Source organism: Canis lupus, chromosome 37 (assembly GCF_003254725.2).
Source record: "Canis lupus dingo isolate Sandy chromosome 37, ASM325472v2, whole genome shotgun sequence".
NCBI lineage: Eukaryota > Metazoa > Chordata > Mammalia > Carnivora > Canidae > Canis > Canis lupus.
The window spans coordinates 15,056,541-15,071,782 of record NC_064279.1 but is presented as its reverse complement, the minus strand read 5'-3'; the positions used below and the strand labels follow the sequence as shown (position 1 = coordinate 15,071,782).

The 15,242-nt window shown below is 42.2% G+C and overlaps 2 protein-coding genes and 2 non-coding genes across 7 annotated transcripts in view; 1 reads left to right on the top strand and 3 right to left on the bottom strand.

Annotated features, from left to right (window-relative positions):
• Positions 1–7,017: 7,017 nt before the first annotated feature.
• EEF1B2 (eukaryotic translation elongation factor 1 beta 2) lies at positions 7,018–9,985 on the bottom strand. Its single transcript, XM_025442285.2, has 7 exons — positions 9,847–9,985; positions 9,463–9,611; positions 8,962–9,084; positions 8,206–8,332; positions 7,871–7,937; positions 7,329–7,454; positions 7,018–7,218 (listed from the first exon to the last, which is right to left on the bottom strand). The coding sequence occupies exons 2-7, from the start codon at positions 9,540–9,542 to the stop codon at positions 7,064–7,066; spliced, it is 678 nt and encodes a 225-aa protein (XP_025298070.1). The 5' UTR covers positions 9,543–9,611; positions 9,847–9,985; the 3' UTR covers positions 7,018–7,063.
• On the bottom strand, positions 7,593–7,725 carry LOC112656829 (small nucleolar RNA SNORA41). Its single transcript, XR_003134693.1, has one exon. It is a non-coding gene; the product is annotated as a small nucleolar RNA SNORA41 (small nucleolar RNA).
• On the bottom strand, positions 8,017–8,094 carry LOC112656828 (small nucleolar RNA SNORD51). The gene has a single exon (XR_003134692.1). It is a non-coding gene; the product is annotated as a small nucleolar RNA SNORD51 (small nucleolar RNA).
• The window catches only part of NDUFS1 (NADH:ubiquinone oxidoreductase core subunit S1), a 33,007-nt gene continuing 27,749 nt past the window's right edge, over positions 9,985–15,242 (top strand). The window contains exons 1-4 of one of the 4 annotated variants that reach the window (XM_035710929.2): positions 10,039–10,201; positions 10,281–10,361; positions 12,954–13,018; positions 13,707–13,798. In XM_035710929.2, coding sequence (XP_035566822.1) covers positions 12,958–13,018; positions 13,707–13,798 — 153 coding nt within the window. In that variant the 5' untranslated portion in view covers positions 10,039–10,201; positions 10,281–10,361; positions 12,954–12,957. The other 3 variants (XM_025442282.3, XM_049106465.1, XM_035710930.2) reach the window with 3 other exon arrangements.

Sequence of the window (15,242 nt, the reverse complement as noted above, 5' to 3'; positions counted from 1 at the left end):
AATCTGCTACTGAAAAGTAGCAACCAGTACAAGTACTTATGGGCAGAGACAGGAGTTAATGTTTAATTCTCAGTTTGAGGGAAGATCCAAAGAGTAGCATTGGACCTAGGACTGGGGACTCTTAAGTCTCCACCCTTGGCAGTTGGAATCTGGTGAGTGGGGCTTTCCAGGGGTCTTATGATTAAGAGCAGGATGAATGAGTATAAGGACAGAGGCTAGAGGACAGGTCAGGCATTGGAGCAATTAGGAAAGGAAGTGAGGGAGCTCAGTGCCCGGCTGGCAGGAGAGCAAAGAATCCCAGGCTCTCAGGGACTGGGGCACAGACATGATGAGATAGACCTGCATCTTCAATGGAAAGCAGCTCTTTAAAGAGGGCAAGTTCCAGATGTTAGATGTCTCAGGACATCTGAGTTTGAATTAAGGCTCCAACACATCATAGGGCTCTGCCATTTGCTAAATTGGGCAGCCCGGGTCGCTCAGCGGCTTAGCGCCACCTTCAGCCCAGGGTCTGATCCTGGAAACCCGGGATCGAGTCCCGGGTCGGGCTCCTTGCAAGGAGCCTGCGTCTCCCTCTGTCTTTGTCTCTGTCTCTGTCTCTCTCTCCCCGTGTCTCTAATATATAAATAAAATCTTAAAAAAAAAAAAACAGGGCTCTGCCATTGGCTAAATAAATTCAATTTTCTAGACCTGTCTCTCCCATTTGCAAGGATAAGAATAGTAGGACCTGCTACATGGGGCTGTTGTAGAAATTAAATGAGGCGATGTGGTAAAGCACTTAGAGGAGTACTTAGCTTTCGAAATAACTTGATCAATATTAGCTGGTATTCATCCGTGAAATTCTTGGCATCTTCTGACCTAGTAAATGTTAAATCCTCTCCTCTTGGATGAATGCAAAATTTCATAGGAACAATAAGGGAACTACACAGCGAACTTTAAAACGAGATAGTAGGGCAGCCTGGGTGGCTCAGTGGTTTGGTGCCACCTTCAGCCCAGGACGTGATCCTGGAGACCCAGGATCGAGTCCCACATCGAGGTCCCTGCATGGAGCCTGCTTCTCCCTCTGCCTGTGTCTCTGTTTCTCTCTATATATATATTTCTCATGAATAAATAAAATCTTTTTTTTTAAATAAATAAAATCTTAAAAAAAAAAAAAAAAAAGGTCGCCTGGGTGGCTCAGCGGTTAAGTGCCTGCCTTTGTTCCAGGGTGTGATCCTAGAGACCCGGGATCATGTCCCACATCAGGCTCCCTGCATGGAGCCTGCTTCTCTCTCTGCTTGTGTCTCTGCCTCTCTGTCTCTATAAGTGCTATCCAAGAATATGTGCCTGGAGGTTGCAAAGGGCAAGAAGCAGAATAAAATATTTCTTGGAAGATGTATTTGAAGTGCATCTCGAAGAATGACTACAATTTAACAAGTGCAGATGAGGAAATAAGGGCTAATGTACAGACAAACACAGATTATGAACAGAAATGTAGTGAAAAAAAAGAAAAAGAAAGGTCCCATTTTCTAGGATGGAGTGAGGATAGAAGATTCACAAGTTGGTGTCTGGCTTGAATAGTAATCCCTAGTTCTTCAGTATTCTTACATATAACAGTTCTTTTGGGAATGAATTTAAGAAGTCCATTACATTTTCCTTTGGTTTTTACTTTATTAAAAGCTATGCAGGCCAATGGCATTCTGAACAACAGATGCTCATTTGGGGCATTTCTTAAATGCAACTATTATCATCCATACAGGGCATGTAATGAATGTGTTTATCTGTCTCAATTTCCATTTTAAATTTACCCTTAGGTGACTCTATCTTCTCACTCTCACTAATTGAGGGTATGAAGCAAGGGTTACATCGATGAAATAGGATTAAATCGTCTAAAAGCACGGATGAAGAAGTTTCTTCATTCAATTGCCAACACATTACCTGGCCAAGGACGTGGGTTTCAGTTCCTCTCTCACTAGGTGAATCATCGGGCAAGTCATCTTTCAGAGTTTAGATTCCTCATCTATAAATGGTGATAACAGTGTCTGCTTTATTTATCTCATAGCTTATAATGGGGTTCAAAATGGACAGTGTGGGGGTACCTGGGTGGCTCAGTGTTTGAGCGTCTGCCTTTGGCTCAGGTCATGATCCCGGGGTCCCAGGACTGAGTTCCTCATCGGGCTCCCCATAGGGAGCCTGCTTCTCCCTCTGCCTATGTCTCTGCTCCTCTCTCTGTGTCTCTCACGAATAAATAAATGAAATCTTAACAACAACAACAACAAAAGGACTGTGTATGAGGCATGTATTTTTTTTTTCTTCTAAGGACAATAATTGCCATTGCCAAATTGTACTTGTTTGGGTGAAAAAAAAAAATACACATAGATCCCAAAACATGAATGCAACTCCTTTTGTATTTGTCTTTGTCCATAAGCTTATCTCTTCATAATAGGGAAAAAACTCCAACATTTTTCAATATTGCTATAGTCTGTCACTTTTTAATTATATTGTTTATAAAATATTTCATGGAGTACATATGCCATAATTTAGCAGTTTCCATTCATGTTAGGATTCTAACAGTCCTTTTATTTGCATGCTTCCATCCACACCACCTCCAGGTCAGAGCTGTCTGCCTTTGTCATTCTCTGGCTCTGAAACCTTCAAGGCTGTCCCCCACCTCCCACACTGCCCTCACAGAAGGAGCCGGCCTGGGTGTGCAACCTGGCCCCACCCTATCTAATCCCAAACAGACACTGCAAAATCCAGCACAATACATCTAATTGCCTCATAAATGTCTCTTTGTCTATTCTTATTCCTGCCTTTTAAATCCCCTCCTGAAATACTGTTTTTTTTATTTAAACAAATCACTGATCGAGGTCCATCCAGCTCAATTCCCAGCTTCTCCAAAATTTTTTTTCTTCAATTCTAGCCTTCCCTAACGCTCTGTACTTTTGGATTACTTGCTTAATCACAAAATGACTAATTTTTAACAATTTTATGTGTGTTTGAGCCACCACCCTATCGTAATTTTCTTGACTCTTTTGTATTTTTATAGCATCTAACATAGTGACACTGAATGAATCATTTTTAATTCCCACACTGTTCCCAGCCTTGTGTTATGGATGCCAAATATGAAAAATAACTGCAGTCTGAGGGACTGTAATCACTTATGAGGCATACAAAAAAAAGGTGGCCTTTTATCTTTTCTTAATACTCCAAAGCCCAACACAAACCAAAAAATCTTTCTCTATGTCTACCTAGGCTTTCTGAGCCCATTGGTTCGAAAACAAGTTATTCAGTATACATGCAAATGTGAGCATTGCTTAGAACAGCAGAAAACCAAAAGGCAATCTGAAGCTCCAATAAATAGAATGGTTAAATAAGATATGAGATAATGGATTATGTAATTGTTAGAAAATGAGAACGCTTTATAAGTACTGACATGGAATATTCAAGATATAATTTCTAAGACATCCAAGTCTGTTTTTCATGGACAAAATAAAAGGTACAAAACAGTTTTCATTGTATGCTACAATTACTCCATCCATGATCTCACACTAGTTGGGAAAGACCTAAGAATCTATTGACGTTGGTTGCTTTTATGTAGGGAAACAGGAGGCCTAGGGTAGGGAGGGCAGAGACTTCACTGTTTAACTTCTTGCTTTGAACTGTGTTACTGTATTATCTATTTTTTAATATAAAATTAAAAGAAAAAAAATAAAATTAAAAGGTATCACCAAATATATTTATGTGAGGCTGTGGGGTCAAGATTTTTAAAGTCACATGCTTCATTTATCATTTTAAGATTTACAAGACAGCTGTGGTTTGAAACGTCCACTCTAAATTTTTTTTACTCCTTTTACTTTTAACCGTATTTTTAATCATTAGTTTTTATCATTTTGTTAATACTTCTTCCAGCTGTTTAGTGCCCAATCCCTTTAACATGATGATTGTGTATGATTTGGGGCTACTATTCGCTGGTTGCTACCTCTCCATCTTTCCATGGCAACATTTCCAGAATCCTTAGGCTCTGGTTCTACAGAAAGTGAAGTGCTGCCCTCTGCTGGCTCACATGACACTGACAACTGGAAATTTTCTCATGACGTTGTAAACACTGCTTAGTGAAGATGAACGTTGTCATCGGTACCTACTATAGGTACCTACGTATTTCTTCCTTCAAAATCGGTGTACTGATTAAATATATTTCTTTAGAATCTAAACAATTTCCCATATTTAGGGTTGTCTCCCAAATAAAGAAAATCAGATTGAGAGGAAAAGAATAGCACTGCCTGGTTTGGCTAGGAAAATTCTGATCTCAAACAAATCATTTAATCTCTGGTCTACAGATTAATCTGAGAACACAAAATAAGACTTTTAGAAGTCATTAATTCCCGAGGTGCCTGAGTGGCTCAATGAGTTAAGCCTCCAACCTTCATTTTGGCTTAGATCTTGATCTAGGGTCTTGAGTTGAAGACTTTCATTGCATTCCACACTTTGGTGTGGAGACTACTTAAAAACAAAAGCTGCCTTCACCTACTTACCTGCAACACTCCTTTTTTATTGAAGACCCTTTACTCCAGTAGGTTCTGATATCCAAATACAAGTAAAATGTCCCACTCAGTCCTCACCTCCACACAAGCCAGGCTTATGAACCACAGCTTTGGAATCAATTACCTGTACAACCTCCTTCCCATGACACAGTGCTACTGAAAAATCATTATCAAAAACACAAAACAAGCTCTCCATCAGGGCACTAGAGTGGCTCAATTGGTTAAGCAAATGCCTTTGGCTCAGTCATTACAGGGTCCTGGGATCAAGGCCCATGTGGGGCTCCTTGCTCAATGGGGAGTCTGTTTCTCCCTCTGCCCCTCCCCACTGCTTGTGCTCTCTCAAAAAAATTTAGGGGTGCCTCAGAGCACCTGGGTAGCTAGTTGAGCATCTTCCTTTGGCTAAGGTTATGATCCCAGGGTTCTGGAATAGAATCCTACATCAGGCTCCCCATAGGGAGCCTGCTTCTCCCTCCGCCTGTCTCTGCCTGTCATGAATAAATAAAATCTTAAAAAAATTAGGGGCACCTGGATGGCTCAGTTAAGCATCTGCCTTTGGCTCAGTGACAACCCTGGAGTCCTGGGATGGAGTCCCACAACAGGCTCCCTACTCAGCAGGGTCTGCTTCTCCCTCAGCCGCTCCCCCTGCTTACGTGTGTGTTTTTTTTAAAAGATTTTAATTTATTCTTGAGAGACACAGAGAGAGGCAGACATAGGCAGAAGGAGAAGCAGGCTCCATGCAGGGAGCCTGATGTGGGACTTGATCCTGGGACTCCAGGATTACGCCCTGTGGGCTGAAGGCAGGCACTTAACGGCTGAGCCACCCAAGCATCCCTGCTTGTACTTCATCAAATAAAACCTTTAGAAAAAAAAAAAAATTGGGAGACACCTGGGTGGCTCAGTCAGTTGGGCATCTGCCTTTGGCTCAGGTCATGATCCTAGAGTCCTGGGATCAGGCCCATCATTGGGCCTTCTGCTCAGTGGTAAGCCTCTTCCTCCTTGTGCTCTGATAAAAAATCTTAAAACAGATTTCTCCCTTTACAGTAAACACGGCATGATGTTTAATTTTCAAAATTTGCCTTGACAAATGGTTAATTTTTAACAAACTTTGGGAATCCTTCCTTTACTTCCCTCCTTTGGGCTTTGGTGTCCATTAGTGAGGTCACACACCCCGTTCCATACCTATTGCGGCTCTCAAGTAGGATTTTTATTTTTTTAAAGACTTTTATTCATGAGAGACGGAGAGAGGCAGAGGGAAAAGCAGGCTCCATGCAAGGATCCCCACGTGGGACTCCATCCTGGGTCTCCAGGATTACAACCTGGGCTGGAGGGATCCCTGGGTGGCGCAGCGGTTTGGCGCCTGCCTTTGGCCCAGGGCGCGATCCTGGAGACCCGGGATCGAATCCCACGTCGGGCTTCCGGTGCATGGAGCCTGCTTCTCCCTCTGCCTATGTCTCTGCCTCTCTCTTTCTCTCTCTGTGACTATCATAAATAAATAAAAATTTAAAAAAAAAAAAAAAAAAAAAAAAAAACAACCTGGGCTGGAGACGGCGCTAAACCGCTGAGCCACCCGGGCTGCCCTCAAGTAGGATTTTTAATTGTGTGGTTTTTCGGTATGGAGAAACACTCAATTTGAAGATCCTAGATAACTACAAATTACTTCAGTCATTGGGCCATCTAACTATTTCCAGCCAACGAAGGACATTCACTGTGGCCAGTAGTGTCTTACACATTTTACATGTATAGACCCATTTTTCATCATTAAGGTACTCCCTAATATTCCCATCAAGGAAAACCAGCCCAGGTTATTACTCCTTGCAAAAAGCCCAAGGTCTGAACCATTGCAAACCTACAGGACTAAAAATCTAGTTGAAATTCTGAATCCACAGTTTCTACAAGTGAAGTTTATCTAATTTCTATTTAAAACAAATATGAGGGCAGCCCGGGTGGCTCAGCAGTTCAGCGCTGCCTTCAGCTCAGGGTGTGATCCTGGAGACCCAGGATGGAGTCCAGCGTCGGGCTCCCTGCATGGAGCCTGCTTCTTCCTCTGCCTGTGTCTCTCATGAATAAATAAAATCTTAAAAAAATAAAACAAATGGGAAATTTGCAATACTATGGTAAAAGCAATATTCCTGTACACTGGGCAGCCCAGGGCGTGATCCTGGAGACCCTGGATCAAGTCCCACGTCAGGCTCTCTGCATGGTGCCTGCTTCTCCCTCTGCCTGTGTCTCTGCATCTCGATGAATAAAAAATCTTTAAAAAAAAATTCCTGTACACGGACAGCAGAAAACATACGAAGATGGAGTCCATTTCTATTTATCAATTCATAAAATCTCAACAACTATATGAATTCATAGTATTTAGAAAGATATTTGTCCTCCCTTTTGGGCTAAATACAAAAATGCTAATCCAAATTTATATTTTTTGTGAATTGAATTGAATTTCTTCCTTCAAAATGGAATATAAAAACTACCCTATGTAAGAGTCAAGAGCCAAGGGTTGTCTTTTAAGCTTTTATTTAAGGACAATGATCTACGATGTAATTTTAGATCTTATTAAAAGCAGCCACGTCCATGGACTGCACATAGTCCTCAAAAGCAGTGATCCGCTCCTCCAGCATATCTGTTCCAACTTTATCATCTTCCACTACACACTGTATTTGAAGTTTTTTAATTCCATATCCCACTGGAACTAGTTTAGCTGAAAAGAACATTAAGAAAAATCTTAGTTAGCAAAGCCCTATTGATTGGCAAACATTTTAACTGTGCAGCTTCCAGATGTCACTTTCAAAAAGCAAAGATTGAACTCACAAGAGCCCCAGACCAAGCCATCTGCCTGAATGCTTCGGACGCACTCCTCTAATTTTGCCATATCTGTCTCATCGTCCCAAGGTTTCACATCTAGTAATATGGAAGACTTGGCAACAAGTGCAGGTTCTAAAAAAAAAAAAAGGTAAAAAGGTACAACCAACGTTATTCAGACACCCAGTGATGTTTTTTCACTTTAGTTGAAGACACCCTTAAAATCTTAATGTTTCTTAATGGATCATCTCAAACAAAACTACAGAATACAACTTATGTTTGTTACTCATATGCCCACTTTCCGTTGTGCTAAGAAAGAGGTGTTTAATTGCATAACAGTTTCTTTCCCACAGAGGAATGCCACAACTGCTACTGTAAGAACAGCTGCAGACCAGTAGCTGTGGAAGTTTTATGAAAAACTACGTATACAGATTTTTAAATACTGAACTAGTCAATGACGTGGAGGCAATTACTTTGGGAATCAAGCTTCAAAAGATTACTCAATTATGAAATGAAATTAAAGCAGCACAAATTTTTAAAAAATGACCTACTTTTGGCTTTCTTTGACTCATACTGTGCAAGGCGTTCCTCTCTTAGCCTCTTTGCTTCTTCACTTTCCTATAAAGAAAAATAGAGTATGTTTCACAAAGACAGTTGTTCCTCAGCTTTAAGCTAGTGAATCCATCACAACAAAGACCAGTTTTATCAGAAAAAGCAAATCCATCAGGAGCTCAGCCGAAAGATGGTGATTTGATTTTATTCATCATATAACCAGTGAGAATTTTTATAAGTCATGAAGTGGGTGAAACCAGAATTCAAATCCAGGCAATTTCACCACAGAGCCTATGATTAAGCTCATCGATCTACACACCAACTTATGCCATACCTCCTCGTCATCAGATCCGAAGAGATCAATATCATCATCGTCTTTACTATCTGTAGCTCCACTTCCTGTGGTGTCTTCCACATTAGCAGGGCCATACTTGCCCAAAGCTTTCTTCACTCCTGGAAGGCTTGGGAAAAAAAAAAAACTTAAGTTCAACCACCACTACGCTGGTACACTCTCAGACAGTACACGAGAACTTGTTTCCATCACTATCCAAAGAGCCCTTAGGTACTAAGAATTTGCCCGTAAACACTCCCAGGTAAATACTGTTGTGCGTTTAACTCCTCACCCAACAAACATTAGCAGCATGTGAGACATTACGTTCGATACTCACTATGATTTACTCTTTCAGTATGAGTATTTCTGTTTGAGATTAAGTATGCTCAGTTCCATTCTTAGTGAACTGGAGTCCACTTCCCCAAACTTCCACCCTTGTTGGCAGTTTCAGAAGAATGGCCAAGGACTGAATCAATGAGCCACCCCTCTCACCCCGGACGCGGGCCCCCCAGGTCAGGGTCCGGGCACAGTGTCAGGGCAGTGTGGGGAAAAGTTGAATTGCTGTGGTCCAGGTTCTACGTGTTCTGTGAAAAAATGCAGGACTTCAGTCTCTCGGCCTTCTCAAGTCACAGAGCTAGTTCAGCTTACATCACCCCAACAAAACTCACGTAGCCTGGGTCCAATTTTGTCACGTGAAAGATCCTGACCTGAAGCTTAGGAAGCCTCCTGTCCTTCAGGTAAACACACAGGTCACTTTACCTGGCCTTTTCCTTCTCGTAAGACTTGATGTGATTGTACCAACGCAGGGCATGATACAAGTCGGCAGGCGGGGGGCCGGAGACTGCTTCAAACACTGCCACATCCGCTTGTGACGGCACGTACCTGCGGGGAGGCAAGTCACACACGCCCTGAGGGGAGGGGCCAAGCGCCACGGCCACCAAGCTGAGCGCTGGGAGCTGGCCCATTTGCCACTGGGCAACCTAAGGTGATTTATTCTCGACGCTAAACTCAAGATCGGGGGCCATGTGTTTGGTTTTCCGCCCTCTCCCGAGGAATCCCTGCCACGTCGTGGACCTCAGAGCTCGCATCTCTGACGGAGACCTACGGGCTTACGTCCACGGGCCGAGCGAAGACGCGGAAAAGGTGGCTGAATCCAGTCAACGCAAAGAAGGCGCCCTTGGAAGCCCTCGGCCCCCAGCTGCGCCCGAGGCCGCGCCACGTGGCCGGCCCAGCCCGGCTCCAGCCCGGGCCCGTCCTCACCCCTCGATGTAGCTCTTGTCCGCTAGGTAGTCGTTGAGCACCTGGAGGCCGGCGGGGCTTTTCAGGTCTCCGAAACCCATAGCGTCGGCGGCTCCAAGAACCGGGCGGCAGCGAAGGAAGAGAAGAGGGGAGGCACCCGGCGCCCAGCGCTAAGAGGGGGGAGAGGAAAAAAGGGCCGCAAAAGGCCGGAAAACGCCTTATATAGAGACGGAGGCGTTTCCTTCTGCCGCACGGGGTCAAAGGTTAAGGGTCAACGTCCTCTAACAGCCTCATTCCTCCACGTAAAACTCGGAAGCTCCGCATTGAACGGCGCACAAATTATCCAGCGGCCTTTCTTCGTGTTTAGAAATAAGCTAATAAAAAGAGTATTCCTTAAACTAGTACCTCCGCGGCTCCGGCACACTACAGGAACCGCCCCTCGAAGCGCCGGAGGTGACCGAAGACGCTCGGCCTCAGGCGCCCGACCACTTCCGGCGGAACTGCGGTTCCCAACCGTCTCTCCCGCCTCCCGCCTCCCGCCTCCGCCCCGCCCCCCCGTCCGGCTGCCGGAAATTGCCGAACTCGCGCTAAGCGGGAAATTCTCGAATCTGAGGTTTCTGGTCCCTCCTGGCTTCCCGTTCTCCAGGGCCGGCGGGCGAGGTTTGCCGAGGACGCCATGTTGAATAAGCAATCGGGCCTCTGAGGGGGCTGGGAAGGTGCGGCGGTTCTGCAGAGCGGCTTTGGCGGCTCCGCCGAGAAGGTGAGGTCGTGGTTGCGGGAGAAGGCTGAGGTGGCCCTTGCCACAGGAGTGGACTTCTTGACGAGACGGTTTCTTGTAGGCCAGGCGACTCCTCCTCCTCTTGCCCTTGACTGGGCGCCGCGTCCCAGCCCGCCTCCTCCGGGACCCCCGGGGCCGGCAGGTGAGCGCCGTTGGCCGCGGTCTCCGGTCTCTTGGGGCGGAAGGCAGGTGGGGAGCCTGGGGGCCCTGGGACCGCGGGCGCGGAGGCAGGCGTGGGAGTGACCTTCCTTCTGCAAGGGAGACGCAGGACGTTCCCGGGAGAGGACTCTGTCAAGTGACTTAGGCCTCAAGGCAGCGGTTTCCCAAGTTAACACACATAATCCAGACGTTGGCCGGCGTTGCCTTAGCAGCCGTCCATGCGTCTGGGGATTTTTGTTGTTGTTGTGTTTTCATTTTTGTCCATTGAGTTATTTTTTTATTCCTTTCCCTGGTGGGTTAAACTGAGGAAAATGGTATTTAAAACCTTTGCCCAAGGTCGCACTGCAGATGACCTAGCTACGTTGTTCAGCCGTGTGGGGCTCTAACATGTACCGTAAGAGCGTGGATTAGGCCCGGCTGTGCTCCAGAATGATTGGAGAGCATTGAAAATGTGAACTGTTTCTGATGAATAAACATCCAAGTTGTTTCGTTAGGGAACGTTCTCTCCCCCCCCCAACCCCCCCCCCACCCCGCCCAATGGCCTGGTGCAGGGTGTTATAAGGCTGTCAGAGGCCTGCGCTTTTTCAGGAAAATTTCTGGCAGAGATTTGAGATATAACTCCTATAGCAGACAGTTATTTTACGTCTGTTATAAATTAGAAATGAGTCCACGAAGAAGAATAAAATGGATGATATGCCTGGGGAGTAGGTTAGGAAATTTAAGATGGGCTGATGAAGGAAAGTTTTGGAAAACTGTCATCTATTGGGGTAATGCACTCTTCCGTTTGATGCTGGATTTTCAAGAGACAACCTAATTCTGGTTGATTTCCTAACTAAAGTGGGCAATACCTTTTTCCTGTATTGGAGACAAAATAATAAAGTGTTTACATTGTTGTATGAAATGTTGATTGTTGATTTTCAGTTTGTCATTACTCTGATTCAGCAAACTCAGATTTACCTTTATATCATCAACAGAATTTAGTAAGGCGGATGGTACTCATTTTGGAACTTGGTGGTAAGATTATTTGATGGTATTTTTACAAGGGCTAGGTCTTCAGAAAAGGGAAATGACCAAATTGCACCATTTCTTTTCAAGGAGCTTACTCTTTAGTAGGTACTAAAATTGGTTACTAATCTATAATTTAGTAGGTGGAATAATAAAGCTATATGCACAATGTGGGCTGTACACAAAGGGGGAGTACCAAGGAAGAGGACTTTGATCTTCAGTGGCTAGTACTGTCTGAATTGAATTCAGATTTAGTTGACATTTATTGCACTCCTACTAATAACACAGCCTAGGAATTTTTTTTTTTTCTTATCTATAGGTGAGGAAGCAGAAACTCTGATTTACCAAAAAAATTACTCAGTAGTGGGTGTTAGAATTCATGTGTACAAATTCAGTGTTACAAGTTCTGAATTAATGAATTTTATGAATTAACTAAAGTGAATTAATGAAGCTTTTAATTATACCTTTTCTATAATAGGTATGTGAAACTTCATGCTTAAAAGTTAGATATAGGTACTATCTTCTACTCTTTTGACCTTTGAAAGTCATGTTGATAAATTATTATCACATTTCCATTTTTAGAAGGTTCAAGTGAAAAATTATAATTTAGTTGCTTAGCCCATTTGATCAAGTGAGTGGACAAAAGAAGTTCAGTACTTAGCCCTTATGATCAAGTGAATGTATAAAAACTCTAAATGTTCAGATAACTTTGCTTTCTGCTTATGTATATCTTTAATTGGTGTTACATAATTCGCTCCAATTTCTTCTAGTAATTCAACAAACTTTTATTATGGGAGACCATCCTATGCTTTGTAGGATGTTTTGCAGCACCCTGGCCTCTACCCTCTAGATGCTATAGTATCTTTCCCCTAGTTGTGACCATAGTGGGTCCCAATGTTGCCAGATGTTCCCTGGGAAACAAAACTGTCCCTGGTTTGAGAACCACTGTTTTAGAGCTTACTGTGTACCAGCCTTGGAAATAGGCACTGAAGACAGAAATATTCAAGAAGTCCATAATAGGGTAGAACAGACATATAATTGCAAATCTATAAGATAAATGTATTAAGCACAGAAAATGGCACTCCAGACGTTTAAAAGGCTGGTATTTGTGAGCCAGCTCAGAATCTCAAAAGCAGTTAGTGGATAGCTGCTTAGAGCACAGAATGTTAGGATGAGTATTGGTAGGAAATGAAGGCAGAAAGGTAGGTATTATTTTACATAGTATTAGTCGTAAGCTCACTGTAATTCTTAGAATTTATCTTACTATAGAGTAGTGTTTTACATTTGATCATTTGTTGATAGTTAAAGAAAACAACACAAAACTGTCATTTACATAGATTTATATACTAGTTGCTCCTTCCTAGCTCCTTAACATTGTACAAGTCAGTTAATCTCTCTGGAACTGAATATTCTCATCTCTAGAATTTGAGGGAAAACATAAGGACCTGTGAATGTTCAATGAAATGAGGTGTGAGAAGTGTTTAAAACTTAGGAGTTATTACCAAAAAGTTTGTAATTAGGGTTTTATTTTTTCCTATGATAATAAAACTCTTCTTCATTTTATTCTTAGCAATATGTTAAGGATACCTCTAAGAAGGGCCTTAGTAGGCCTTTCTAAGTCTCCTAAAGGATGTGGTGAGTATTTTATTTTTATTTGCATTTATAGTTACTGTCTTTGTAAATTGATTGGTTTATCGGAATGTTTCTTGAAAGGACCTAAACTCTAACTTGTTTTAAGTAAAATAGAAACAAATGGTCTTAGTTGAATAGAATTTTTTTTTTTTTTAAGATTTATGTATTTTAGAGAGAGAGCATACAAGCAGGGGGAGGGGCAGAAGGAGAGACTCTCTCAAGCAGATTCCCTCACAGAGCAGGGAGCGTGATGGAGGGCTTGATCTCACAACCCTGAGATCATGACCAGAGCCAAAATCAAGAGTAGGCTGCTTAACTGACTGAGCTACCCAGGCACCGCTAGAGTAATTTTTAAAATAGAACTAAACAGTTTATAGAAGGTGTCATGGAATAGAAAGTAGTAGAAACTGCGTATCAGTGCCAGAATGGAAAAAGCAGTCCTGCTGCTTTTGAAAAGTGGTATTCCCTTGAACATATTTTTAGTAGTATTAAAAGTTTCAACTTAAACTACCACTAAAAGTGGATAGCCATATTCTATCTGGTATTCAGGACTGGAAAAGTTTTGTCTAATTCAGTATTTTACAGGTTTACTATTTTAGGCTTGTAGATTATAGAATTAATCCATTATCTTCTGCTATAATAAATTTAACTCTGTTAATTTATTTCTCATATCAATACTTTTGATGGTCAGTTCGAACAACTGCTACAACAGCAAGCAACTTAATTGAAGTATTTGTTGATGGTCAGTCTGTCATGGTGGAACCAGGAACTACCGTCCTCCAAGTAGGCATATGTTCTTATTCTTTATTTTTGCGTGTGTTCTGGTTTTTAAAAGAATACCAGTTTATTTCTTTTAGGCTGTTTACATCTAAAGTTTTTAAGATCCTTGATAAATACTCATAATACAATTATAGATAGAAAAATTATATGAAATTTTTATAATTATATAAAATTTACCTGAAAATAAGTTGGATTTAAAATCTTGGCGTTTCAAAAAAAATAAAAAATTTAAAAAAATAAAATCTTGGCATTTCAAAGTGAGCTATCATTTATCTGTTTCTGACTTTCATAGTGAATTATAAGTTATTTTGTTGTTCAGTTCTACCTTCCAAGTAAATACCTATTAGAAATTTGAAGTTACCAAAAATAAATTATAAGTTAATATAGGTAAGTTTTGGGAAAAGGTAATCTTTGTTGTGAACCTGCTTGATGCTTTTCACTTTATGTAACTTCGCAGTTTTTAGTAATATTTCTAGGAATGTGTCCTACAAAGCAGGTAAATGGAGGGTAGTCTGTTCTTTTCTTTTTTTTCCCTCCAGGTTTTATTTATTTATTTGAGAGAGAGAGCATGCACAAGCCAGGAGAAGAGGGAGAGGGAGAAGCCGATTCCCCGCTGAGCAGGGAGCCCACTGTGGGGCTCCATCCCAGGACTCTGGGATCATGACCTGAGCTGAAGGCAGATGCCTAACCAGCTGAGCCACCCAGGCACCCCAAGGATAGTTTGTCCTTAAATTCATGCCCTGAATATGTAATTTATCCAGATTCCTTCAGAACTAACAATTGGTCATGGAGAAGTGATGTTTCATTCTATCTGTAAATTGTCAAAAGCTAAAATGCTCTTATTCATGTTAGCAGTCACTTCTAGACTGTCTGCCAGGCACAGAGACATGTAAGCAATAAGCACATATGTTCAGGGTCTGGTGGAGAGTATTTTTGCCAGGTAGAGGAGGTGATAGAGATGTTAGGGGTATCTCAGGTGATCACTGAAGAGATTTTAAAGGATAAGTGTTTGTCTTTGGACAAAGAAGCTTCAAATAGTTTGGTATCTTTGGAACATAAGTTGTATGTAGAAGATGAGATAACAGGAAATCAAATTACTCTGATAGAGAGATCCAGTCATGAAAGAAGATATATGTCATGCTAAAGAGCTTATAGTTTGACCCATCAATAGGTATCATGGCAGTTAAGTAGTAGTATAGTGACTGTAGAGGATGTTGGTTTGGAGAATAACAAGATTGGTGTGAGGGACAAAGGAGTATCTTGCGCTAGTAGAGCAGAAAATGAAAGGCCTAAAATAGTAACAGTGGGAATGAAAATGAGAGGATAGATCGAGGGAGAGTGAGATGTAGACAGACAGACCTTTAGAAACAACGAGGACCAGGGGGATTTTTGTGGTTTCAGGCTTTGTTAGCTTTTTTGGGGATATATCATGGGAGACAGAAATAGG

Bases quoted from the DNA above. Each gene is read 5' to 3' on its own strand.
- EEF1B2 (XM_025442285.2), bottom strand. From the start codon at position 9,542: ATGGGTTTCGGAGACCTGAAAAGCCCCGCCGGCCTCCAGGTGCTCAAC. The intron at 9,085-9,462 runs GTGAGGACGGGC...GCCTCCCCGCAG, and splicing joins GACAAGAGCTACATCGAGGG to GTACGTGCCGTCACAAGCGG. The intron at 8,333-8,961 runs GTAAAGTGACCT...TTTTTTCCCAAG, and splicing joins TACGAGAAGGAAAAGGCCAG to CCTTCCAGGAGTGAAGAAAG.